Source organism: Tubulanus polymorphus, chromosome 4 (genome assembly GCF_964204645.1).
Source record: "Tubulanus polymorphus chromosome 4, tnTubPoly1.2, whole genome shotgun sequence".
Classification (NCBI taxonomy): Eukaryota; Metazoa; Nemertea; class Palaeonemertea; order Tubulaniformes; family Tubulanidae; genus Tubulanus; species Tubulanus polymorphus.
This window is the reverse complement of record NC_134028.1, coordinates 2,993,678-3,021,387: the sequence shown is the minus strand read 5'-3', so window position 1 is coordinate 3,021,387 and position 27,710 is coordinate 2,993,678. Positions and strand designations below refer to the sequence as shown.

Here is a 27,710-nt window from a genome sequence, read left to right as displayed (position 1 = left end):
TGAAGAATTTCCTCAATCCATGTAAATACAATCATTGATTCAAGTGAACAAACACAAAATATTTTCGCGACGGTTTTATTATACATACATTCATTCATACATACATTGTATTATAATATATACTCTATACATGGCATTTACATAAAATATATTATGATCTTATATCACTTTTTAAAAGTATTGAAAATCAACCAAAAGCCCTAACACATGCAATAAGCATCATACATTGTACATAATATACATATACCTGTACGTACTTCTCAAGGGTATGTGATCACAATTATATCAACTATGTCTCGGTCTGGCCAAATAAAACTGATACTGTAATTTAATGGATTGGTTAGAATATCCCAATCAATAACGTATTTATATTACAAAATGAACGCAAAGCTATTTATAATGATGATGTATGTGTATTAAATTTCTCGCATGACTTGTAGAGACGACTAATTCACCAGTCATAGTTCATAAAAGAGTGCCTAAAAATAAACTATTACATCAACATCAGTTGATGCCATTCACAAACCATACTCTAGAAAAGGAGTCATGAAAAATGTATAACAGGCAAGAATCAACAATACAGCTATGAAGACAGTGTCCCACTTCCACAATTAAGTCAATTACATAAATTTAACAATTCCATTTACATAGCATCTACTGTAATCATAATTATGCTCGCTGGTCTTCCTAGCCACTTTCGTGAGTCTCACTCAGATATTTCAAGGTACAACAAAAAGCAGCTCAAACCTTGGTTCTAAAAACTACACTTCTACGAGTAGTCTAACTTTAGAAATGAGGTTTCTGGATTTAACAACTTCCACCAATAATAGTCTTTTTTTAGAAGACAATTTACCCCTGTACATGTGTATTAAGAAAATTCTATGAAAATATTTCCAAGGAATTTGTGAAATAAAAGGAAGATGAGAGGTATTTATGATTGACTGACTACAAGAAATATTACATAACTCATGGAGAAACTTCGTACACATTTAAACAATTCGCAACAAGTTAATCCTTAATACCGATGAGATAATGTCAATTTACAGCAGCTTAACGGATCCGTTTCAATAAATGCCCAACAAGCACAGTATTGATTATTACATGTACAACATGTATTGAATACAAACAACCGCGGCAGCTGTTTCATTCGACTACCAGATCATCGCACCGTAATCTAATAAAAACATATTCTTTCTTAGCCTTGATTCAAATCTTACAGAATCAGAATGAATACAAATTTACAACAATACGTGCAGCAACGTATAAGATACACTAAGACAATACATGAGCATTTATACTCTGGGTTTGTGTCACTGTGAAGGCAGGCGTTCCTAGTATGAATCTATTTGAAACTAAACGTATACAATGGTCTACATTATGAGGTTCACACGATATTACATTTTTACAGTTACGATAGACCGCACGTTAATCCGTCACTGACTTCAACAGTTACAACTACCATCTTATTGTTTTTTATCGAAGCGTCCTTGTACAGATTCACACAGTTCATAATCACAACGAATTGATAGATAGCTCCATCACAATATGACACAGCACTGGTTTGTCTTCTTGGCCTGCGGAAAAATTGTGAAATCGTACAGATTATGAATCTTACTCATTTTGCCTTAACTATTCTTATTGTTTTATGAAGAAAATTGATATTACTGACCGTTTTATAGAATGTCTTCGACTGCATACTCAAACCTTCCGACTTTTCGATTAAATTATCTAAGTTTTCACCGCGTTGTAGAACACCTTCAAGACAGTCGTGCTGAAAAACAAACAATATTTCCATTAAACATTTTCTAATTCAACTATGTGCACAGTTTTATTTTTCTCTTAAGAATTACTCACGAGAATGATTTTAGTTTCGTCTAAGTCAGTCTGCAACTTCATCATAGCATCAGCTTCTTTTGGATTCTGGTAGCGCGCCAAGTATTCATCACATGGTTTAAATTCTACTTGACTGAAAACAAATTAAATAACGCATGAATATCAAAACCTAGAAATATGTCTACTATTTAATCAGCCTGACTTTGGTCTACAAATTTTAACAGAAAGAGTTCAGGTCACATCCTACTTTCTCACACATAGGCCTACATGTAAATGAAAGTATAATCTGACTTGAATCATTTTGGACCAGTGATTTTTAGTAATTGAGTAAGCCAATAAGATTTGAATTAGATAATGGAATTTAATTCACATTTTCACCTTCTAAGATTTGCAATTGTGTTAGATGATAATTCAGCCTTGAAAGGACTCTATTTAAAATGAGTCTACTATGAGAAACTAATAATTTCAGTTGACTTGCAGTGCATGATTTTCTAGTAGCCTAAATAAAGCAAAGACAACAACTTACTTTTCAACTAAACTATTCCATGTAGAAGCTGGATACTTGGCGGTGAATTCATCCAGAACCTGAACGATACAAAGATATTAATTTTCCTCTGTTTGACGATAAACATTTAATTCAATACAATCTTGATTACAGGAGACTAAATACATCATTTCATACATCAATTTTGATAGATCTATCTCTAGATACGAATCAATATTTCAGTGTGGCTATTCTAGAGACACACCTATCTGACGCCTATCTGGATAGCAGTCGGATCTTATTCTGATAGACATCTCTAATGCGCATATATTGTAATAATTTGAAGAAATAAGCACGAAAATTAGGGTTCCAACCAGCAAGCACTGCAGTGCTAGCACAGCGCTCTGACCATTAGAGCAAACCGGGCCAGACGCCAACCGTACCCTTATCCTACCCTTATCTTAACCCTCTAGGGCCAGTTCCATAGTTTAGACTTAAGTCCTATATATATTATAGTATTTTCATATTTTTATTTATAGTATTTTCAAAAACTTAAGACTGAACTTAAGACTGAAAGTTGTTAAATTGGCTATATTGAGATGGTCTTAGACTGGTAAAAACCACCTAAATCCTAATTTTGCGGTCGAAAAAGCAGCTGAAATATCTAAATCAGAATGGCTCAGACTAGTATCTGGATGGGTCCATCAAAATGTCCACTTCATATTATTTTCACTATCTAAATAAATTCTAAGGAATATCTGCCATATATTTGAAACAGTCTTCTTACCTTACTCAGAAGAGTAAAACTGACTCTCGGTGGATATTCGCTGTCGCTGATAAGAACGCCGGATAATCCGTCCGCTCGGACAAAAACATGAAACATATATTCCTGTTCTTTAACTGAAGATCGTGAACACGAAGCAGTTCGTTCAACAACAATCTTACAAGTGAAGTCCATGAATTCTTTCACGCTGAAATGAAATCAAACGTGGATCGCCTAAGTATCCTCAGCAAAATATTTAGATCTACATCGATTGTTGCCAGCAGCAGCGTGCAAATACTTACCTCGATCTTTGAAAATACCCGAATGAAGACAAATCATTACTAGCTTTCAATAGTTTAGCTTTGCTAGTTGATTTATGAACTATTGTTAACGCAAATAGCTTCATACTGCGGATCTTCCTATGGAAAAAAAGGAGAGTAATTACGTTTTATTTGGTTGGCATCCATCTGGCAGAGTCAAATATTAGCTAAGGTGAGTGTGTAGTGCAATTTATTCATTTCTTCCAATTCCATTTTTCGTGCCATATGATGATGATTCGGATTCAAACTTACTTCAAATTCTTTTAATTCCGTCGTCTTCACAGCCACTCCACTTCGATGATTAGTATCAAAGGTGATTAGTAATAAGTAATAGATATGCCGGTTGTTTTCAAGTCGTTGACGTAGAAATATCGAAATTTTTGGGTGCCCTTTTCTAAAACCCGGAAGTATTCGTCAGGTCAAATTCAAATTCAAATGACTTTATTGAGCCTTAACAGAACAGGCAAGGAAAGAAGGCGAGAGAAATATTATATTTTCAAAATTCAAATATTACTCCCTGCAACGTTGGAAAAATCATATTGTCAGTTACTTCTATCAAATCCACCAGTGGTCGCCAATCCGCCATGCATGACTGATTACATCTTCACCCGTCAAGCAGGATTCGAACCCACTACGCTAGGGAGCGATAACGGGCTCCTGGCAAGCGAAGGTGCAGGGCTGATTTCACAGGGTACGGGATTATTGATTGATACTACAAAAGAATTATTTTAATATCACATCAATTGCATATTTTGCAACTAACCCCATCGCTAAAGTTTGTTAATTTTCTGAAAAAGAAATCAACTCGTGGATGGGATTCGAACTCACTACGGATTTGTGCGTTCAACATTCCCCACTCTGGATTTCGGGTCACTTCCGTGTTGGCTGAAAAAATCTTTTTTCCTGTAAAAATTATAAAGAATATCGGAAATTATGGGGGCTGATGGACCAGAACAGAAGCGAACTTTAGAGAAGTTTTTTGATGTCGTTTGGGGTGTAATTGATGCCCCAGTTACCTTCGTGCGAGGTTTGTAATCGTGAATGAATCTGTTGTTTGAGAGTCAGTCGAGGAAGAAGAGGTCATTTTCCTTGCTGAACTGAAGCCAGGGTCGTCAATACAATTCAATTAATCGAAATACAGATGATTATATGCAATTGTTTCCAAACCAATCTTCCAACTGAGCATTACAACTGCACTGTGTAATATAAGCAGCAAAGAAAACACCGTCACCAACCCAAAAAATGGATAGTTAGGGTCTTAATGTTTCATTCCTCACTGTCACTTTCAGAAAAAATTGTTGTTCCCATGCAAAGCAAGAATCCATATCCGTATTACCATGAAAAGTTCCCGAGAGTGAAGGATATAGATGAATGTGAGGTTGGAGATATAGTCTGTTTCACTGAGGCTAACTTACAATACAAGAGAGATAAGTAAGTTGAAAGTGGATTTTCAATAAATTTCATGTTCTTATCGTTCATATTTTTCCAACGAATACGGAAATGGTTTCTACATTTGCAGGTTGGTTGATATGAAGATAGTTGATATCCTCAGACAAAGAAAGGTCGAATGCTATACCTGGGAAGGCGATATAGATCGAAAAAACAGATGCAAGAAAATCATTGAAGATTACGAACAAGCTGCCACGAATTATTTCATCAAATGTAAGTATTCGCTCGTAAGCTTAGCAAGCTACAGTAAAACTTGCGTAAATCAGATCGCGTTATTTGAAAGAATTTTTGGGTGCAGAAGTTTCATTTTTCTATCGATCTTATCCAAACCGCATACAAAGTAAGGCCTAAAGCGGACAAATATTTTATCCCCCAGAATTGAGAATAAAAGAAATAATATTCCCTTAGTTGGCTGCATTTGAAGCGAAAAATAACTTGGACCCGTGAGGAAAAGTTTGATTACCTTAACTGATTTACCTTTAGTGAATGAGATCAACGAAGATGACTTCTCTCTTCACTGTCATGAGGTGCATGTTCAATTTCAACTTGAATCTTTTTCAGTAAATGTCCCGCTCAATCCGTCTTAAAAGTCGGACATATTTTGCCAGTGTAAACTTTTCTGACTTACACAAGTTTTATTTACCGGGTATTGTACCAGTTTCGAGAGATAAGTACTTTTCATCCTGCAAATGTGATATTTTTTGTAGATGGAGATATGGGTGCCAACGCGTCTGTTACTCAGTCATATATGAAAGAGAAACATCGATTAGTCTGGGAAAGAAGACACGGTAGAGTCGGTATGGGACGAAATGCTAAAGATCAGCCAGAACCACCGATAGATTGGTCTGCCAAACACGATTACGAATTTCAATAAAGATAATGCTAGAATTTTTGTAGAGTTTTAATGACCATTGTACAAAGATACATAGAGCCTTAAGCTGCATCTTCAATGAATGTATTTGAAGCTAGCAACGCAAGGAATTATTAGAATGTGTGACAATAAATTGTTGATTTTGTTAGAAAATAGTCGAGTTCGCGTTTATATTTAGGCATGTTTTCCAAGGGATCCTCGCTACATGTTAAAGTGGTTTTGCCCCACATAATCTGCCAAGAATTGCAGGAAAGCATGTTAGGTACAGCTCAAGTTCTAGGAAATCCTCTTATTTTTACTGCGGCTTACCGGTACCTGTATATTTGTATATATCACCTGGAGACGCCTACTGGCCAAATTATGGTCTTATGCCTAATACTGCAAGGTATCTTCAACTAGCCCTATAAATAATAGGACGCTAGATTGGTCAATGTCAATTCCTGTTTGATGTACTAAGTTGGACACTACTACATGGACATCGTAGTATAGTAAGGCTTAGGAAAGCGCATTTTCATAGAATTGAGTCTGCATGAGATATTGTAACTGCAAGTCATGAAATTGCTTCAAACCCAGCATGAAGGGATATAAAATCGTGAAACTTACAAAGACTACGTATTAAATGATTGAATACTCTTTTTTATTATCAAAATAAATACCAGGGCATGTTCTCTCATAAAATATTTACATCTACCAGTACGCTTAGCTAATCATAGTTAACAAAAAGCGCTACATCTTTGTAATGTATGCAAGTATTAAAATCATTTGTTCCAGTTATCCAGAACCAGAAATCCACAACTAATGTAACCCCACAGAAACAAAACTGGTTCGGCATCAAATAACTCATTAACAAAGATATAGTTCAAGAAGTGAAAACAAACTAAGTACCTATGTACTTTCATTATCATATGCAACAAGTCAAGTTACATTTTCATATCAAAACAATGAAACCACTATAACTGCCAGATGCCGATTAGTGACAGGTAGGTATAACTCATTAAGACAGAATTCTTGAAAAAAGCGAAATATATATATAACTGATTACATAACCCATTTAAATTCATTAACAATTTCAAGCAATAATTGTAACAAAATCAACCCCGTAACAATTACCACTTCCTCATGTAAGGTCTACTCAATTTTGTGAATCGTCATTTTTCATTCGTATAATTACTTATAATTAGCTGTTTATTTTGAGATATGGAAGGAAGTTTGTCATGGATCAATATTTCATAAATCCATCATCAATGCAGCTCCCACAAACTTCACAGTTCACAGACAATTGAAAATCTCAGTTGTGAAAGTTATTGCTCTAATTTCTCACTTGTGACTGATATGATAAATGCATGTTCAATTGTCCATTACTACTATGATGGATGGAAACGAAATGCATGCATGCATACAACGCTAAGCCTTCATTCCAACTCCTTTCATTATCTGAAGAAACAAACATCATTTGAGCAATTTCATCAGATGAGAATCAATTTGTAAATTGTACTGTTACTTAATTACCTGTTCATATACTGTCCACGCCATAGCAGCCATTAATGTCCGTCTCAAACAGCGCGGAATAATGCCTCTCATAAAACCAACAACACCATCAGTCTGAAATTGACAACAATCTGATTATTTTCCTATCGGTCTTGATCATTTCAATGTTACATCCCTAGATTACTCTTTGCACACACAAAACGAGGTCAAAATGTTTAAATAAATAGATAAATCGGTCAAGATGTCTACAGGGTCAGATAATAGGCAAGATAAGTAATTGAATAGAAGAGACTTTGACAGATGTACACGTATGCACTAATGAACAATGTGTCTAGCTTCTGGTTCTTAAAAACCAGACAAACCTTGTAAATATGCATGATGGCACTGGAAACTGAACTGAATCTATCCGGGTAGAGTTGCATGTGTGTTTTAATAACATCAGCGGGTTGTGTAACAACAGAAGCCAACGATCCCGCCATTACACCGCACATGAAATACACCAGAGGTTTATGGTGTTCTTTCAAATCACCTGCAAAAATATGAAATTGCAAACAGACATTAGATATAAGCCTTAAACCTGATTTTAAACAGTGGACAGGGAAATGCCATGATGCAGACCTTCTAGAAAATATTAATTGCACTGTTTTACTGTACTCAAAGCTTAATAAACACGATAGGGATTTGACGTAACCGGTACATAATCAACCTTAATCAAAATGTCATAAGTTACAAACTGCTATATTAAGGCACTTGAAATATGAAGATAATTTTTCACTATCAGATCTTTTGTCTTGACCACAAATATGTCAGCTATCACCATTTACAATTCTGCTCGACATATTTGACTCATTTTTACAATGTAAAATCTAAGTGTTTACTCATTATATTCTTAAAACTGGAGGTATATATTTTTTTTATGTGTCAAAAGAATGTTACACACATTTTATCATCTCAAGACGGAACTACTACTCAAGCAGATGATATGCCTCAGGAAAGAACTACGCACATCGTTTAGTGCGTTTGAATTAGTCTAAAAACAGGAAATACGAGAACCAAAAATGAAAGAGTCAAGAGTATTACAAGGCATCAGCAATACCGTTCCTCACATCAGCAACACTAACTCATCCTGACATAGAAATAAAAATACTTTAATAATAAAATTACCGTATACACCTCACCCTTAGTATGATATCAGATTTAACTTGGTAGCTGGGAGAAGTGTCTAGAAAAATAAAGAAAACTCTTCTGTTAGAGAAGCTTGGTATACAACACAGCTAGCAGTGTGTTAATACACATAACAGCCAATACTTTGTGGTTTGTGAGTCTTGTTAAAAAAAATTAGACTCTCACAAAGTAATCGCTATTCTATGAAAAGCAAGCACCACCACACAGAGGGCACGAGGGCAATGAGTGTGAAATTACTTACGTTGAAATGCAGATTTCTTCAGTTGTGTATAAAACATGAGGTAGAGACCGGAGAAAGGAGCATCTCTCATCAACGTCGCTCCCAGTCCACTATATAAACCTATAACAAACATATCAACGCTGTATGGAAATTTGAATTTTTGTTGTATCAGATTTTGAAGGGACATCAGAATATCCACTGATTTTACCTTTAGCTCCTTCTGTGCGATGAATCATAACCAAGGCGTGAACTATGTTCTTATACTGATACTGACCACTCTGAAATCATAACAACATCAACTTCAAGTTCTGAAAATAGTCAGTAAACATTATTTTTATCTGATAGAGTCAATAATCGTACTTCAAATCGTGTTTTAATCACTGTTATTGGTAGTAAGAGGACTCCAGACAATGATCGCGCTAGGGCGCCGAGGACAACTGACTCCATAGGACCCGGCTCTGAACTCCTATTTATACAAGAAGAACAGAAGAAATTCAATGAAGTGGAAACGAAAAATCGAGCGAAATTTACGGACAGAAAAATCCTACGATTACAAGAAACCTACCCAAATGTTGATTTGAGCCAGTGAAGAGATGAAAAATACATTCCAACACCTGGAATAGTCCTTGAAATCGACTGAAATGAATAAAGAAATATAAGCTTCACTTTAAAAGCAGCTTAATCGACTTGATCTAAATCCCCCTTTCAGTCGTACTTACTGGTGACATTCCTTTCCAAAGACCGACAATTCTTTCATTACGAATGACACAAGATATCGTCGCTATCATACTGTTTGGTGCAGAACTACAATAGAAAATATGTGAGATTAAAATACTGTAGGTTTATAACGCAAACGTCATCGAGAATAGAAACACACCTGACGATGATCTCTAGGGCGAGATCGAAACGTCGTGTCTTTTAAATATTTTAGATTTAATAAATAAATTCTTGTTTTTAAATTCTTTTAATCTGTAAATAGTGGGATTTTATCTTGTCATCGAGAATCATAGAACACTGACCCAATAGCGACTGGTGACTGAAGACGCGTTTTGACAAGATCGAATGGTTGAAATATAACAGTGGAACATGTACCACTGAACGAACCGGCTAAAAATGACTTCACAAGGGGCGACTGTAATTCAAAGAAAAGCATTTTATAAATCAAATGCTCAATTTCTTAAACGAGGATGTCAACAAAAGTCCAATCAGAAACAGTGATTGATCTCTACTTTTACTTACACTGAGTAGACCTTCCATGGTAGATTTATTATGTAATGGTTGTATTGTTTTATGTTCTGCTTTAACTAACATAAGACTGGATGCTTTTACGCGATCGAGCTGCCTAGGTTACAAGTTTGTGGCACACAGCACTAGCTAGGCACCAACCGGTATATCAGCAGTGGTGTCCCGGTCCCACACACACACAACGAAGTCCGAAGAGAGAATAAATATCGCTAAATATTCAACTGACAGTTGTATCAGAATAGTCGCTATAGTATATATCATTCACTCGACACAGCATACTCATCTTCACAGTCTTTATTAGTGTCTAAAATCTCCGAAACAACGACAAATTCAGCCAGAACATGAAGAAACAAATGGTCAAAACTGCGAAACACGATCCGATTAATAATGACCTAAGAACACCTTGATTTAACCTTGGTATCTATGCGCGAACAACATAGTTCGCACACTGGTAGGAATTTTAGTTACAAATTCAAAATAAAATGCTATCTAAATATATTCAGCAAATGTCTTCGTTAATAATGCGATGATAATCCGGTTTTTTTCAATAATGTTTGAGAATGTTCTTTTTCGCGTAGTAATATTTTGATAAGCGTTGAGCCTAGAAAGGTGGGTTCGAATCCCTAATTTTAAATATTCGCTACTCTAGTAGTATTAGTAAATGGGTCGTTTTAAATGAATTAGGCTGGGCCCAAAACTTAAACGACAAATGTATGAAATCAATGTCTCATATCTAGGCTACAGAGAAAGAAAACGTTATAGGGGCCTAATCCCGCAATTCTAAATTGACTAACATTTCGACATTTGGGTGATGTAAGGAGGCACACGGCACAGTCCTCGTATTAGAAGTAACTTGTCGACTGACGGCAAAAGATATGCAAATTTAATTGGTAACTTCGATGAGGCGGAAAAAGCAGTTCTTGTTTGTAAATAAATTTCATAATCATCCGACACCGCGAGACTTTGATCAGCGGCATTATTTCATTACCGGCATTATGTCCCATTTGATAAAGGTTAGGTACTACCAAATATGGGGAATCCTTCTACCAAATATGGGAAAGCCCAAATATGGTTGTCTTATCAGGAGGCCTCAAAGTAAATTGTGTCCACAATGCAAAACAATGCAATCGATGACCTCAGTACAGATAAAGTTATCGACAAGTTTCAAGTTCATATCAGTTTGAATTAAAAACTCAACTTAAACAGCGATATAACATGTGATTCAATAAAAAAACAATTCATCATTTTCAAGCCGTAACCATCTATTTTTTCAATATCCACAAGAGGTTTATTTATCCCTGAACTTCTAATTATTGAAAAATGATTTCAGTGTGTCTTTTGTCTCAAACTCTTTTTTTGATACGTTGGAGGTCTCTGGTTCGATACTGTAGGAGTTTGTTCTTTTGTAAAATACGAACAAAAATACGTACGGTAGATTTTTTTTTTCTGATCTCGAAAATCTTATATATGTATAATGAATCTTTGTATCAACTAGTTTTGTCTTGTGAATGCCTTTTGCATGGAAAAGTTGCCGTTTGGAATTAGTTTGGAAATTCCTGACTAAGGGACTGGTGAAATAGCTTTTTTCATCAATGTATCTACGAAGAGATGCGATATCTCCCCAATGACAATTAACACATTGATGACGAGTACTACAAATGATTTATTACCACGAAGTCAAAGATCAATTTCCAATGTTACAAAACAATGAGACACAATACATGTAACTGCAGTACCGGTACAAGATCTGTCTCAACTGGGGTGAACTTTGAACATGTGTTTCGAGTGATAATCTCACAAGAAGTTCTATCGCTCTACCTCGAAAGTTTTATCTACGACGATTCCTACCTTCTGATTAGTACAGATTTATAGTATTTATACAATCGACATTTGACCATTAAAAAATAAGAATCAATATTGTGATAAACCGTAGACTACCCGCTGGTGTAGACGGGAGTATATAATCACAGAGTTGATGATCAGGAGTTATATCATTGTCAATCCAGCATCCAAATAGTTTTTGTCCTTGAGATTTTCTTCGCCATATCCTGGATCGTTGGGGTAGGGGTTGAGGAAACTAATCATAGCCTTTAACTAATAGCTCTTTGTGCTTTTGTTCCATAGGTCCTTTGCAGGGTTTCGCCAATTTCATCAGTTAAGAAAACTTCAAACCATAAGAATCATTCAACAACAGCAAGTCAAATATTTGTTCATATAAAACTGCAGTTTATTTTATCCACAGATTACTTTACAAGTTTAATTTCTATATACAAATTGCGCACTTATATTCATTTATAATACAACACATATCTACACATTTACAGTAAAAACCAGTTTACAGATATTAAATAAATTACATAGGAAAATAATACAATAAGCACGTTATGCGAGCCACATAATGTATGTGCAACTTCATCAGTAACTTGATCATTTCTTGCTGTGCAGGGTGGTCAAATTCTACAGTATCTAGTTCGAAATCGGTGACGATTTACAATTAGTTTACTTTAGGTATAGCTACACAAGCTAAAACTAAATGACACACGTGGAATGTCGCCTTATAACTTTAAGCTGTAAACCACATAAAGCTTCATGGCTTCACAATACATATGACAAGACATTGTCAGTGCACATATGGAAATTAATTTTACTAATTAACACAGACTAATGTAAAGTTGAAATAGCTTTAACAACTCAAAAGAAGATTAACGCTTTGAAACAAAAGATTAGGGGAAAAAAACATTCTAAATCTCGAATTCCATCCAAAAAAGAAAACAATAATTACAATGTTCTTCACGGACTGATTCATAAGAGTAAAAATTTATAAAATGTTAATTTACATTATCTGAAATAAATCAAACAATTGTTTGTGGACAGTTCAGAATGTTTGTATAGTTTTATACATGACGTGTTCTTCAAGAAACAGAAAAAAAAAACAAATCCCGATTTAAGAAGTGTTCGTAGAATTTCTAACGTGAGAATTGCTTTAAGACCACAAAGAACCTCTGTCAACTGTTTGCCAAATCGTAGATCTTTCTCTCTGTCTCACTTCCTGCACTTTAATCTCACTTGCACAAATTCAAACCACGACGTTTGTTAATGTTCATGTGTACAAGATGGACGGGTGTTTAGATCGACAGCACACAGCAATGCAACACCTGAAGCTGACCTCTCTCTCTCACTCTCTCTTGAGTGGATGGAACCACTATAGCTCAGAGACAATATTTATTCCTCTTCTACGTCGGATTTCATCTTCACACAGCAGATATTTGACCATGAGCATCTAGAAAAAATTTTAAATCAGCTTTTTCAAACAAATGAATATGAATTCGTATTGCGCCTTTTTCATTTCATTTCATCCTAGTTAACCCTTTCATTGCTGACCAATTCCTGCCCTAAAGTGCTGGAGATAATTTTAAAAGTTTTAGAAAATCCTGACCCATGCTTGAGTGCTTAAGTGTATCTTCACGGCAGAGCATAATTAACTACATGGATACACCATGATGCAGTGTATTAGCAATGTCCCTCATTGATTCATACACAGCACTGTGGAGTAAATGCACTGACAAGTTAAAATGTGCTGCTATATCTATTGCAGTTTTCAAACTATGAATATTTCTTTTTGAGAATTCACGTACCGGTGACAGTGACCGTGTCATCCTCCGTCTGAAAATGATGATCTTTCAATCGGCCGACGACGCCCTCATGAGAATGAGATCGTCCTCGATCCTGAAGTTGTTTCCTTCTTGCGACGAGCTGAGCCATCTGTGTTGCTGCGTAGTAATCTGGAGGTACGGGTGGTCGTCGTGCTATTGGAGGTTTGGTCTGTTGTGTGTACTGTTGGTGGATGTAGTTGCTGTACGCTGTCAACAAAAGAACAAAACAAAACTTAGTAATACATTTTTCAATGTCCGACTACACTAATTCTCTTTCAGTGAAAATGTTCTTATCCCGAAAAAAAAGTTTCTTTCTGACTGGTGAAAAATCAGATCAATGTACTGAGTTGGCATACTGCCAGTTCCGAGCTAGCATAGAAACAGTCCTAATGCTGAATACTCGATTGGATTTATTTCAAATCATACGATGATCCCGGAAAAATCGAATTTGAGGTATGCCAACCATGGCGCATTGATCCCATCTTACATCAGCAGAAAGTTTGAAAAATATCTTTGTAACTGTATTTAACAGCAATCATGTGATATTGCAGTAAAAAACCATGCATTAACTCAAAAATATTAATAAGCGAATTGATAGGAACAATGAACAGATTTGACTACGGTATATGCAGTGAAATGTAGTGTTAAATGAGATGTGAGTTTGTAATCTCTTTCATGCTGACATTCACATTATAGGATTAATGAAATGATTGTTATAGATTGACTCGTGTCTCGAGGGTTATTGAATTAATGAAGTTGTGTTATATGAACATTGTTAAGTAGATTTCAAAGAATTTTCATGCATATATAAGGGCTGCAGTAAATAATGGTTTCAGGTCATGACCCAATGTATATTGAATACACCCAACACATAAACCGAAAATAATGCTTTACTAAGTTTTAAAATAATTGACCTTATAACTCAAAATTTTATTCAATTCTATCAAAACTAGAAATCTAGGGCGTGACCATGAGAAATCTTGACCCAGCAACAAGTAGAATCTACGAACAGAAAGTGAACCCGACAATCATTCTAAACAAAAATCATAATCGCAAGTTTATAGAGATAAAACGGTCATAAATCAGAGTGATAAAAAATAAATGTGCTGCACTGAGTGAACAATCAAACATTAAGAATACAATTGAAAAATAAATCACCAAAAACTACTACAAGCTTCAATCTATTATTTGTTGTTGGCGGGAAAATCTCTTGGTCAGTGTAACCATTCGGGGCAGGCAGTTGAGGAAGCTGAGATATTCTATTAGTTATTTTTAAGACATGCAGCTGATACGTACACGTTGGAATCAATCATTCTATCACACATACCATACAGGGCGTTTAGATTTTGAGAGATATTTTTTTTAAATATGGACAGGAATCTTGTAGAGGTGAAATTTTACTTATTAAATGATTAATTTATGCAAAATGATTCGATCATTCATTGCTTCAGGTGTTTAGTTGTTCAGATATTCTTAGTCTCGCAGACGTGAATTGTATTTGTGAAACTGATTTCGATAGTCTTCATCATCATCGTTATTGAGTGAATATAGAATAAAGAGTTTTGAGAAACATTTTTCAAGTCTAGGTAGAAAATTAAAGATTATTATTCAATTCAGTTGTTTATAGTGTTAATACATGTTAATAATGTGATGATAATTGTATGCGCTTACACCATGCTACGATGATGTTGATGAAGAAGTAAAAATGAAGATGATGATAAAGATGGATTTGGATTATTTCGATTTTGGCGTATAATGATAATAATGGTGTGCTATACGCTCCTTTCACAGTGGTATAAAGTGAGTCTCTACTATGTGTACCACTGCGAATGGAGCGTACGCTGATTATTTTTTAATCTCACCTTGTTTCTTATTTTGTACAGCGATTGAGTAAGGAGGTAATGCCGGCCTACTGATTGGATGAGGTACGGCGGTGGGAGGAAGAGTTGCTGCTGGAAACATAAACAGCCAAGCTATATATAATATATACACAATAAAGAAAAACCTAGAATGTACAGACAAGCGGAGTGTGATGGAGAGCCTACTATTCTGCTTCATAATCCAAAGATGCCTTCTTTGAAATATTGGAGGCCAAAAAATCATCTTAATTCAGCAATGTTGTACGGAGTACCATTCTTATTTTCACTTTTTTTTCAATTTTCAGGAATTTTCACTTTTTTTCAATTCTCAGGAATTTTCACTTTTTTTTTCAATTTTCAGGAATTTTCACTTAAAGGACACTATAATTTATATAGAAGGGGGTAACATCTCAATGAGTTGCGAGTAAGAATCAAAATTATGATAAGCTGGTTGAATTTCGGGAATATCAACAGATTGAATTACTATTCGTTATTCATCAATAGTTGGTGGTTATGTGTATAGTGTAGCAGTGATGAAGTTTTAAACTGATTCTGATTTCGTTGACGAAATCTGAAAATCAAGTAGATAGATCATGGCAAATATAGATTGTATAAAGCAGATTAGAGGTGGTCAAATCAAAATATATCTTTTTCTCATTAAATGAAATAAATTTCTACTCTAAAGCAGTCTACAAAAACTATATCAAGCGACATTCCACTACTGGCGACAATAAACTGGTACTAATAAATACAAGGGCAAACATTTTCCACTGAGGAATATTATCCACAATGTTCTTATTACGTAAAACATCCTCTTTCAGTATCATTTTTTTTCATAACCTTGTCTTAATACCTTTCTTAATAAATCATAGAGCATCGATGTTAGCTCGATGTAAGATATGATTTATCCGAGCCAACATCCATACTACTTGTAAGCAGAAGTTAAAGCCAGTAAACGTATAAACGCATATTTTTTTAAACTAAATGCTCAGTCAGTAACAAATTTGAATAATAATTCACTGCGTCTACTTTGAATAGATATCCCACATTTGAGTTTCAAAAAAAGTTAAATACAGTTCATAACACATTTCCAGTGAGCGAAATATATAAAATCTAAAAAAAATAGATACAAAACAAACAGGGTTAGTTTGTCAAATAACGAAATGGAGGGCTTGTGTAAAGCAACACCGTAATTATTGATAACCATTTAAACAATTTGTATATGATGCAAAACTGTTTCATGATGATGTTTTTTTGTTGTAAATATAGATTTGATTGAGGGAAATGAATGAATCGTTACATGCGTTTTCATTCAAAAAATGCCAATCGTGCAAAAAACGTGCCCATAAAATTGTATTATATTAGTAATACACAAATAAACAGCATGAGCCTGAGAGCCACAGAGCTGATCCATTACCGGTGGTACCTAAACAGTTCATCACTCAAACATCCCAACAGATTTATCTAATTCTAATGAACCCAGGACCATTGAGTCTTAAACTATGATAAACTAATGATTGAGGAGTCAGTTGAATCTGATATTCATAGGCAGTTAGAAATCAAATTAAGATTTTCTCTCAAGTCAAAATGTGGGCTAAAATTGTAGTACTAGGCAAACAGATTTTTTTCAGAAAGGAGGGAAACAGTTGCATATTGAAGAGAATAGAACAGTACGGTAGGCATGGATCAGTAAACAGCCGCGGACTGAACTGGTGGATGCTGTCACTATTCTGCATACGAACGACTCACCAAAACGAGGACGCGAGGCTTCCAAAGTCAGCCAGAACGGACACGCTGAACGGAGGTGGTTTCACTGTGGAAACCTTACGTTGGCGTTCTACAGAACACAGTACACATATATGATAACTAGTCATTTCTAAATCGTAATGATAATTCTGAAGATACCCGATATTCCATTCATTCTAAATAAATATGTTTAATATGTTTGATGAAATATTGTTTTCCCATACAAAAGTAAGAAACATGATCGATGCTAAGTAATTCTATGGCAATTTCAATAAACTAAAAACCAAAATATAGTCATATTTTCAGATGAAGTATGGATGGAGAGTAATATATTTTGTTTACTTGAAGGCAAATTCTTACGAGGGTAGATTATATGGTTAGGACTCGAGTTTAGCAGTTTCAGTGATGGCAGCCGAATGTAAGTATCAAACAGATTTCCCTTTGACTGACCGAGGTTTCTGACTAAGTACCTAAAACAAGCTATCGCGATATCTATATCTATCCCGCCACATTATAAAAACAATAAGCTCGTGTAATGTTCTCAACAATAAGGCTACCTTCACCACACTTACATACAGATAATAGACAATAATAATAGTTCACCGATTATACTAAAATACAGGTGTGATTTAGATGTATCACAATATAGAGATCATTAACAAGAATATATCGTGTGTGCACTAAGAACGCGGTGAGTAACCAGTTGTCAATATGAATCCAAGGCATTCTCGGAAGTCAGTAGTACGGCGGGAATTTCTCAGGGTGAAGCACGAATTTGGATCAATCTCGAGGATGCATCGACAACTTTTTTAAGCGATTAAATGGCTACAGATTCAACTGTGATCGGAATAGATTAGAGATAGAATCGTAGCAGCCGATATACGTACCGGTCATCGGAGGGTGTGCTCGACGAGTCATAGTCGGCGAACTGCCCGAACCTGCAGAACTAGCGCTGTTTATACTGTGAGTGTCGTAATTCGAAGATGTTACGCTATTGTGACCGGAATCGTTGTCCAGCAGTGGCTGTAAACTCGTCGGACTGCCCGACTCAGCGGATACCGTTGCACCTGAAAGCAGAAATTAAGCAACATGCAAAAAGCGATCCACACTTACCCAAATTCAATATCTTTGTAATTCAATATCTTTGTTTAAATATAAATATCTATGTTAATAAAATCGAATACTGTATAAAAACAAGATCGCGAGTCAGATATTGAGTTCAGTCAAATATTGTATTTCAGTATTTTACACACGATTTTAGAAATATTTCAATTATATACAATGCGAAAAACTATCGACCGCATAGAAAGTTGAATAACTCGGGAACTATTCCGAATACGACCCGGAGTAGTACATCTGTGAATTGATCTGACACGGTAGAGATTCGTTGAGATGTGGATGCGAGATCGACAGTATATACCAGTGAGATTGATTTCCCTTCGTGTATGTTGTACCTGTGTGTTTCGACTTGCGAGATGACGCGGCGATACTGTTTAAACTGAACACTGAAGAACTCTCCGGTGATAAGTGCATCATGCTGCTGTGATGCCCCGCCAGTGGCTGACGACCCTGTAACTGACCACGAGGTGGCGTTCTCGGAGGTGTATTCGACGTGTAGCCGTGTTTAGGATTAAGAGGTTTCACTTTCTCGGACAATGACATTAGTTTACGAACGGCATCAGGAGATTCAGCACCTGCAATTGACAAGTGTTTAAATTTCCCAAAGTTACATGAATTCAAGATACTCAAGTTTTTGTGGATGACTTTTCTATTTTCCCAAACAGAAATGAATTCGATCATCTTTTTTCATTTTAGGAATTCCCAAATTTTTCGCAATTTTCCAGTACTGCGAAAACCAGTGCGGTGTACTTTCTAAAACTTACCAAATTTAGGTCCCTGATATAAAGGACGATCGACACTAGTATTGCTCATAGTGGGTGAGTTATCTCGTTTACGTAACGAACCAGCAGGTGGCTCCCACTTGTGCGACAGTTCCTTCAGTTTGTCTTCCTCGAATATTATGTGGACGTTTTGTATATATGACCTCACCCGGCGAACCATTTGTGCCTGATTTCACAATTAACAAATCATCATTATTAACACTCGTCGAAAAACGAAATAGAATACAGTAAGTGAATTGGCCCCCGTACACTCAGACAGATAGAGAATAGATCATAAGATTAAATCCCACGCTGTATACAAAATGAAAAGATCGAAAACAAAATTTATACATCAAAAATCAAAATCAAAAGACACAACATTTCGACTCATCATCAGGTTTTTTATATAAGCGGTATGGTTAAATGATAAATACCTCTTCATACATCTTTTTCGGGTTGGGTATCGTCGAGGCTCGGCGTGATTTACGTCTCATTGTAGCGTTACCCGATAGATTCGAGCTATTAGCGAACATCGCGAACGTCGTGTTCGTTAGAGTTAACTTCGAAAACATCGTATCTGGATTCTAAAATAATATACTATAGCAATGAGAAACTTGACAGAAACAGATACAGGAATTCGCTAAGGAACCCAAGCACATTGAGAGAAACTGGCAATTTCAATTTCAACAATAACGGTTGTTTTAAATTGATATTGCGGGTTTCTCTTCATGATATTCATCAAGACTGGAAATAGTCTCAACTACATACAACCCAAGCACCTGTAAACTTACATAAGCTGTCGTACACATATTATGCACATGACGAATTTCCTTGGCAAGCATTCGTAGTTTTTCCATATTGACTAGATTATCAACTATCGAATCATTGCCTAAGTTTATGAATGTCATGTCTTTCTTGACGATCGGGAAAAAGGGAATCTGGAATGGAAAATTGAGAGAATTGCGAAATACTTGAATATCATCTATAGAAGGGGTGATCGTGTATTGAGGTGCTACGTACCATGGGAGGTTGTACGTGATCACTGTTCAACAGGTTTCGATACTTCGACATATTTCTAGAAGGATCCATCAGACCTTTGAGGTCCTGAAACATTTTCATGTATTTGCTCGGTAACTTATCCCAAGTATTGCGCAATCTAGCAATCTGCGAATGATCCAAGCCACTTAATATTGCAAACATCGAGTTGAAATTTTTACATTCCTTGCATAATTCTGAAATTAAAGGATTCACGACGTGTAAACTGGGATATCTGAAGCATCATCTTTGAATCGGCGATGAAAATATCGGTAACTTACTCGCAATTTTGATGAAATGTTTCACGATTCTCATTCGTGTTTGTATGTTACTTTCACTGGCGATTTCTGTTACGACCCAAAACATCTCACGATCGGCCAGCTGAAATATAGCAGAATATCTTAAAACATAGAAACTCAAATCGTGGGAGGTGTAGTAGACCAGATGATAGAGAAAATTGTATTTCGAAAAAGAAGACCATTTGCATCGTGTATATGATTTAGCGACATGGCGACCGTTCGAAGAACTTACTTCTTCAAACTTTTTCAAATGCGACGTCCCTGACTTCAATTTGAACAGATCATCGATATATTCAGTTTGTTCGATGCTGCGGAAGACTTTGAAATCATCGAGGGTCAGTTGTGTAGCGATTTCACCCTCTCGTAACTGTAACAACGACAAACGTCCATCATCGAGCAGTTCCGATATCTTATCATCTGATACGAACGTTTCCGTTAACATGTTGTTTTTCAAATAGTATCTACAATGATGAAATAAATAAATTAATATTATTTCACATCTGCAAGACCAGGGTGGCCATTCTTTATTTGACTTGCTTTTCCCTGACTATTCCCTGACATGCAACTTGTTTTCCCTGACTGGATTTATTAACAATTCAATTAATTAACACAGTGAAATACGTAAGACATAGATGGAAACTATTTGATTTTACGTGTGATCTAGCAATCTAAACAAATTTCCCCGACTTTTCTCTGATTTTTAGCTGTTTTAGAAAATACCCCATATCCTGATTTCCAGGTAAGTGGCGCCACCTTGAAGACACATGTCCTGCAGTTTTCATACACACCTGCCATTGAGACTAATACGTTCAGGTAGATTAGCTAACTGATCTGGTAATCGCTTTTGTTTTATAAAATTCTCGGATTCTGCCGTCACTTCACATAGTGAATAATTACTGTAAGAAATCAAACGTATATTCAATGAAACATCAGTAACTATGCAGTATATAAGATAAAGCTGAATGCATTTACGTACCAACTCGGGTCAGAAATCCCAAATTCTTTTAATGCTAACATAACAACTTCTCTAGCAGTTGTCTCCTGAAATATCAATGATCGGTTGAAATTGTGATTTATTACACGTCATCATTGATTATGAGAGATATCATTTTCATTTCCTCAATAAGCATGTCAACTTACTTTGTGTACAAGAAAGTATTTACAAGTTTGGTCGGCTCGGTAGACTTTGACGACGTGTTCCGGGAAATCGTTGCGAGAATCGTCAAAACCGTAGCCAACCGACGATAGATCGGGATTGCTCGCGCTAAGATGCATCGACATGCCAGACGACGACGACGGACCGGAAAATGATGAATTCCGGGATCGTACGATGTGACTGCCTGCTGAATACACGCTACCATCTTCTGCACTAGATATCGATGAAGTATCGCTGAAAAAAACACAAAGCACAAATCGTTGAAGTTTGTGAAATCATTCGGATAAACACAGTTTTCTAAGCTCGAATGATTTGCAAGTCATCTGACAGCCTGGAGACAAGTTATATCGAAAATTGACTGTTGTTTTAGCAAGTCTAAACGACTCCGACGAAAATCAATTTAAGACAGATGTCATCACAAACCCTGCGGAGATTATCAGGTAAAAATACTTAGCAGTGGACTTAAAAGCAACGAGATGTTTATTCACGTGCAAGAAATATGGAAAAGTGCAATGAGTTTAAAGGGAGTAATATTAAAATTATATGGTTCATAATGCGCGAACCAGTGACAAAATTCTCTACTGAAATTTGAAAAGAATAAGAACTAGTTTCTAGTTCCGGAGTTAAACTAACTGGAACTGGATAACAGGGTCCACTTTCACGAAAACGTTAAACCCAATCAATTCAAACTTAATCATTTTTAATTAAAGACTTTTTCATGAAAATGGACCCTGAAGTATCTATTTTGTAGAAGAAAGAAATAAGAGGATCTTCTTGTATAGGTCGTCTCAGCATAGAACATGCAGTCTGTGACAGGAGATGTCACCGATCTGATAAAGCACCTTCCACCAGCTGTGCACGAATTGTAATAAACTTTTTTCATAAAGACCTTATCCAAGGGTTGTCTGACCTTGCTCCATTCCTCGTCAGCAAGTTCATCTTCTTCATCATTTTCTTGATCTTCGTGCGTTTGCTGTCCTCGACTTTCAGCGTGGAACACGACGATTTCTTATCGATCGTCAACGACGAAGACATCGCCTTCGCGCCGATGATCGGAGGAATTCCGTCGAGATCGGACGTCGACAGGCGTTGTCGCTGATGCGGTTCATCCTGTTGCGGAGGCGAACCGTCCGATACGAGAATCGAATCTCTAAATGCTGAAATTTGAATGAAACGTTTTCTTATTACATCACATCAACTTCATAGTAGAATCAAATTTTCACGCCTGATATTAATCTCAGTTTAGAGTAAAAACCCACAGTAGAAAACTTACCAAGTAAATTTGATCGTACGGTTATTGAAAGGTGAGTCGTGCCGCGTAAAATTTCTAAAGCTCTGTTGTGACTGACATTCTCAAAATTGAAACCATTCACTTCAATAATCTGTAAAGAAGACATATTTCTATCAGATTTCACTGTTCGATTTTATTCAATGCGGCTATGAAGCTTTAACACTGACCTGATCGCCGCGTTTCAATCCAGCCTCATGAGCCTTCGAAGTTTTCTCCACTTTAGATATGAAAATGCCGCAATGTCGTTCAATGCCACCGAGCACGGAGAAGTGTAAAATTTCATCGCGAGTTGCTCGCGTCAACGTGACCGTACGTGGTTTAGCTTTAGCCGCACAGGCAATGCTCAAAAGACGCATCTGTCCGCCCATTTTCTGAATAAAGATAAAATTGGAAAATATAGAATGAACTAAATATAGAATTCATGCGTGTTAATTGTCAAATCTTTACTCAACACATAAAGATTTGCTATAAATACTAACAAATGTCTACCATACATGAAAATATATGCTTATATGGTTTACTATTGTAAATAAATACATCGAAAAGCTAATGAAAATTTACATAGAAATACATCTTTTGGCTTTACGTAAATGACATTTGTTTCAACATGCATCTAGCAAACATCCAATGCATTTTATAAATCATGCACGCATATATCTACAACTCTTATTCTGCATTTTTTCAAAGTTTTCTTCCGCCCACTTTGATATATAATATGTTACCATGGTAATACTGATTTTCAGTGACTCCAAGCAAACACTTATTTGTGCGCTCCCGAGACCGAAGTGAATTTTACCACGTGTTCGTTCACTGATATAAACTAATCACATCCACTGAAAGCCCCTAATATCTCTGTGCGAATAGAAACGTGCTAATATTTGGATGAGATAGAGAAGAGAATCTGTCTCTTGATCTGATGTAACGATTTCTTAAGACATCTGAAGCAAAGACTATTATTAGTCGCCTAATATTTCAAGTTTTACATAATAGCAAATATTTTGTATAGAAAATTAGAGTGGATTCTAAGATATTTTTCCCCATCAAATCCCATTGATACGCGGTATAATGCATTACATGGATTGCATCGCATAATATTACATGGTTTGTAATATTACCTGAAGGACATAAAGGTACAACTAAATCTTGAATAACTGCTACATGAAAAAGTTTATCACTGTACCGAATATTCATATCGCGTTTGAGAACACTGGAAGCGGTAATATCTTCTAGAATATTTTGCATTTGAAATCAAAACATTGCTTTGCTTCCAATGGCACCCTATATTTGGATCATAACACTATACCCAGCAATCGTAGAGACTTCTGAAAAATTTTGATGGATATCATAGATAATATAAGAGTCTACGTATTAAAGACTATTCCATCCACATGGGACCAACCACAAGTTGATTTCAAAGAATTCAAAAAAATTTTTGTTGTCTTTCATCATTTCAACTGATGGGTATAGTATTATCGTAGAAAATGAATACACTGAAATGAACAATGCTTAGACTCAAGCTGAGTCGAAGGGCGGCGTAGTACATGCAACCTATATCAGCGTGAAGATACCTTACGATACGCCTCGTAGGACTGCTTCCGACAACTCTGTAATAGAAATTCATTAAATGGTCACACAACATTGCAACAAAGGAATTCCATTCAACCTCAGGCAAAAAAAATACAACATTAAGCCAAGTAGACGACATATCTATTCATTTCCATAAAAAAGACTTTCACAGAAAGTCATATATCCAACACCTGCTGAGCACTCAAATGTTTGAACCGATACCAAAAACTGAAAACTGATATATTTGTGCGGAATAAAAATAGCACGCACTCAAAAGACTATCTATGCAATAGTTGTTTTTAAAGCTGGTAGCTCAGTTTGTATAAACAATAGCCAGAAACCACTACAGAATTCAGTATGAATACTTGGGAAGATGTAAAATTGAAACATGCAATGGTTCCAAGGGATGGGCAGGGTGCCATGCAAATATATGCTCCATCAGTAGCACCTTAAAACTGAGACAATTCTAAAGGGAATGTTTATATGAGGTTTAATAACTGTTTCTGAATTCAATTTATTGAGAAATGGTTTAATGATTAGCAAGATGACTAAAACTATAACTACTAAAAAGGTTTTGTAAGTTTCCACTTTAATAAACATGCAGTGCATATAGCCAGATACGATCATTTCACCATCATTAGGCTCGGCATTTTGCACATACAATTACAATTAGTATAAAGAATTAACTATCAGAAGTAAAAAGAAGAAATCTATCCTATCTAATCTGTGATTGACAAAGATCTGCTGCTAGTATTCTCAAAATGGTAAAACCAACCACACGAGTGGAAAAATCTACCAACTAAATAGAAAATCAGTTGTCTAGTAATGAAAAGTCACCCCTTCTCATCGAAAAAACAGAAATCAAAAAACAAAAGCAATACACAAAATTCAGGCTATAGATGAATGTTTTACTCTTTAATTACCTGTCGTTCATGCCATAGATCCACATCTCGCCACTGATACAAAAAATAATCAACATTAAGGCTCGGTTTTAACATCAAATACCTAAGCAATACTTCATCGGTATCGAAGTCTTTTTCACAATAACGGTGAATGTTTCATTACAGCAAGGACTGATGATGGGTTTGGAAGTAAAATATATAGTGCACATTCGCAAAATTTGTAATAAAGTGAAAGAACTGACAACAAAACGTAATAATAAATAGGCTTTGATGAATGTGAAGTCTATGTAAGGGAGAATCCATTATTCAGGTGAGTGTAGAATGGGCGAACTACAACAGTTTGGGAAACATTTCAGCTACATGCCTTTGAAAATTGTGCTGATGTTTGTGAAAGGATAAATTCACACGTTCTATTGACGTTCGTATATATAACGTACCTCTCGTTCTAAAAGTCGCTCGAACTTCTCCAGGAATTCTCCGAGTTCTGGATTCGATTCGAAATCGTTAAAGTGTTCGTTCACCCACAACAAAACAACTCTAGTAACCTGTAATAAACACACAAAGAGCTGATTGGACTGGAGTCAGTTCATTTCTAGTGTGTCCTTCATGACATCGGTCAGATTGACGAAAAACTTTGTTTAAAAATTTTTTATGGGGAAATTTCCAAGTACACTAAATCCGAAGAGTTTTTGGATGACTACCCCCACTCAGTGTATGGGCAAGATTTCAATGAAAATCAGATACTCACTCTATCCCTGAGATTCGGGTCGTTGAACCAGATTTGTAGTTTATTCGCGACCTCCATTGGACTATCGAGGAATGTTCGGAATGTCAGTAGAAAATCTTCCACGTACGTCGGATCGACCGGGGAATGTTCTTCAACCAGGTGAGATAAAAGTCGTTCGGGAGTTGCCTGCAAATAATTTCACAGCTGAGCTCGTAAAATAACTACAATAATACAGGGCCGCTCTTAATTGACTTGTCTATTTCCTGACATGCATGTTGTTTTCCCTGACTTGAGATTCCAATCAGTCAAATAATATGTAAAACAGATGGAAACTATTTGATTTAACACGTGATCTAGGAATCTCAACAAGTTTCCTCGAAATTTCCCTGATTTCCAAGTAAGTGTATCAGGTCTGTAACAGGTTGTTACCCAGTAACGAGCTTCTACTTTCAATGTAAGCTGATAATTGCCAGATCTTATCGCTTACCCGTATAACTATATGACCTTTTCTATTGCCACCATCCAGCACGCGTTTTTCCGTGACGAAAGTCACTTTTCCTTCTTCCTCGTGTCGGACGGTATTTTCCTCCCCCTGGTGGAGAATTCTGTAATAATCTGCTTGCGCGATGCAGACGAACTGGCAATCGTCGATTCTGGTGATCATCACACCTTTATGGTATAATTTCTCCATCGTCGGAGTGATACCAAAACTATAACATAAAAACACATATCAGCTGATCATGACGAAAATGAATTTACGAAATCAGAAATTTCTTATACAATTTTTCACTGCGAATTTGCTAGTCCAAAGTACAGTAAAAGTCTTTACAAAGAATTATCATTGAATTTGAGATTGATTGAGCAAATTTGTTCCCTGAAAAATGTTGGCATTAAGAGAGCAGTGGATGGAGTTACAAAAGGATGGGCTAAAAAATCAAATACACACCTTGACCCCATTTCTAGGATGTCCGTCGTGCCGTTCGGTCGGATGACTTCGACTTGACCGTTTAGAATGACCGACCAGGAGTCGAGCTCTTCCCCGTCATTCATAACGATCGTTCCTGCTTTCTCAACAACGGCAAAAACCATCACCGCGCAGAATTCCCTTCTCGTCGCGAGGGTCATATTCGTACAGGAAAAAGCCTATTGCACAACATTTAAAACGTGTTAATCGACTTATGGCGAGATAATGTATGAAAAATGTCATCGGTCAAGATCCTGAACTGACCGACAATCAGGGGCGTCGTGAACCAGGGTGCCTCACATAACATACTCTTAAATACCCTTCTCGTAAAAGGCAGAAAAAGTTCATGCCTTTTCGTTTTTTTGTGAAGTGGTCGTCAGATTTGGACCCTGGATCTGCCGCTGACCCTTAATTTGCTATTCATTGAAAAATATTTCAATATAGATAGAATCCTTACTGATCACTGGCACAGTACGATACGATAGGTGATATACGATAGGTGATATACGATATAGATTAACGATTCACTTTCAATAGGGTCGTTGAGTACGTGTGTTACTTACGTTAAAATGTTGCATGAACTCTAAAAGAACTTCGATATCGTCTTCAGTTCGATCGGCGGGGTCTTTCTCCAAACATTCTCTTACCGTGTCGCGAACGTGAATAGACTAAATAACAATAAAAACAGGAGAAATTCATCGAACGATCTTCAAAAATAACAGAAACGCTGAATAGATTATCACTGTAATCTAGTTACTGTCTTATTTGATTCGA

General features: G+C 36.1%; 4 protein-coding genes across 5 annotated transcripts in view; 1 reads left to right on the top strand and 3 right to left on the bottom strand.

Annotated features, from left to right (window-relative positions):
- Positions 1–72: 72 nt before the first annotated feature.
- Positions 73–4,353, bottom strand: LOC141904087 (synaptobrevin homolog YKT6-like). Its single transcript, XM_074792544.1, has 9 exons — positions 4,229–4,353; positions 3,951–4,112; positions 3,653–3,794; positions 3,383–3,499; positions 3,105–3,288; positions 2,360–2,418; positions 1,855–1,966; positions 1,670–1,771; positions 73–1,574 (listed from the first exon to the last, which is right to left on the bottom strand). The coding sequence occupies exons 4-9, from the start codon at positions 3,484–3,486 to the stop codon at positions 1,539–1,541; spliced, it is 597 nt and encodes a 198-aa protein (XP_074648645.1). The 5' UTR covers positions 3,487–3,499; positions 3,653–3,794; positions 3,951–4,112; positions 4,229–4,353; the 3' UTR covers positions 73–1,538.
- Positions 4,286–5,862, top strand: LOC141904088 (NADH dehydrogenase [ubiquinone] 1 beta subcomplex subunit 10-like). Its single transcript, XM_074792545.1, has 4 exons — positions 4,286–4,427; positions 4,690–4,831; positions 4,920–5,062; positions 5,557–5,862. The coding sequence occupies exons 1-4, from the start codon at positions 4,334–4,336 to the stop codon at positions 5,721–5,723; spliced, it is 546 nt and encodes a 181-aa protein (XP_074648646.1). The 5' UTR covers positions 4,286–4,333; the 3' UTR covers positions 5,724–5,862.
- Positions 5,863–6,355: 493 nt separating this feature from the next.
- LOC141903357 (mitochondrial glycine transporter A-like) lies at positions 6,356–10,248 on the bottom strand. The gene is made up of 10 exons (XM_074791463.1): positions 9,853–10,248; positions 9,633–9,745; positions 9,333–9,417; positions 9,179–9,249; positions 8,974–9,079; positions 8,822–8,891; positions 8,635–8,733; positions 7,571–7,737; positions 7,230–7,322; positions 6,356–7,154 (listed from the first exon to the last, which is right to left on the bottom strand). The coding sequence occupies exons 1-10, from the start codon at positions 9,922–9,924 to the stop codon at positions 7,125–7,127; spliced, it is 906 nt and encodes a 301-aa protein (XP_074647564.1). The 5' UTR covers positions 9,925–10,248; the 3' UTR covers positions 6,356–7,124.
- Positions 10,249–12,085: 1,837 nt separating this feature from the next.
- The window catches only part of LOC141904653 (rap guanine nucleotide exchange factor 6-like), a 47,482-nt gene continuing 31,857 nt past the window's right edge, over positions 12,086–27,710 (bottom strand). The window contains exons 7-30 of one of the 2 annotated variants that reach the window (XM_074793284.1): positions 27,500–27,604; positions 26,919–27,115; positions 26,460–26,682; positions 25,994–26,158; positions 25,683–25,790; positions 25,267–25,299; positions 24,346–24,381; positions 22,945–23,148; positions 22,760–22,868; positions 22,376–22,643; positions 21,471–21,720; positions 21,307–21,371; positions 21,119–21,226; positions 20,563–20,791; positions 20,313–20,412; positions 20,017–20,228; positions 19,788–19,934; positions 19,431–19,580; positions 19,000–19,183; positions 18,571–18,810; positions 18,004–18,183; positions 15,374–15,463; positions 13,494–13,718; positions 12,086–13,138 (exon numbers count right to left, since the gene is read on the bottom strand). In XM_074793284.1, coding sequence (XP_074649385.1) covers positions 13,110–13,138; positions 13,494–13,718; positions 15,374–15,463; positions 18,004–18,183; positions 18,571–18,810; positions 19,000–19,183; positions 19,431–19,580; positions 19,788–19,934; positions 20,017–20,228; positions 20,313–20,412; positions 20,563–20,791; positions 21,119–21,226; positions 21,307–21,371; positions 21,471–21,720; positions 22,376–22,643; positions 22,760–22,868; positions 22,945–23,148; positions 24,346–24,381; positions 25,267–25,299; positions 25,683–25,790; positions 25,994–26,158; positions 26,460–26,682; positions 26,919–27,115; positions 27,500–27,604 — 3,657 coding nt within the window. In that variant the 3' untranslated portion in view covers positions 12,086–13,109. The remainder of the gene's footprint in view (positions 13,139–13,493; positions 13,719–15,373; positions 15,464–18,003; positions 18,184–18,570; positions 18,811–18,999; positions 19,184–19,430; positions 19,581–19,787; positions 19,935–20,016; positions 20,229–20,312; positions 20,413–20,562; positions 20,792–21,118; positions 21,227–21,306; positions 21,372–21,470; positions 21,721–22,375; positions 22,644–22,759; positions 22,869–22,944; positions 23,149–24,345; positions 24,382–25,266; positions 25,300–25,682; positions 25,791–25,993; positions 26,159–26,459; positions 26,683–26,918; positions 27,116–27,499; positions 27,605–27,710) is intronic. The other variant, XM_074793285.1, reaches the window with a different exon arrangement.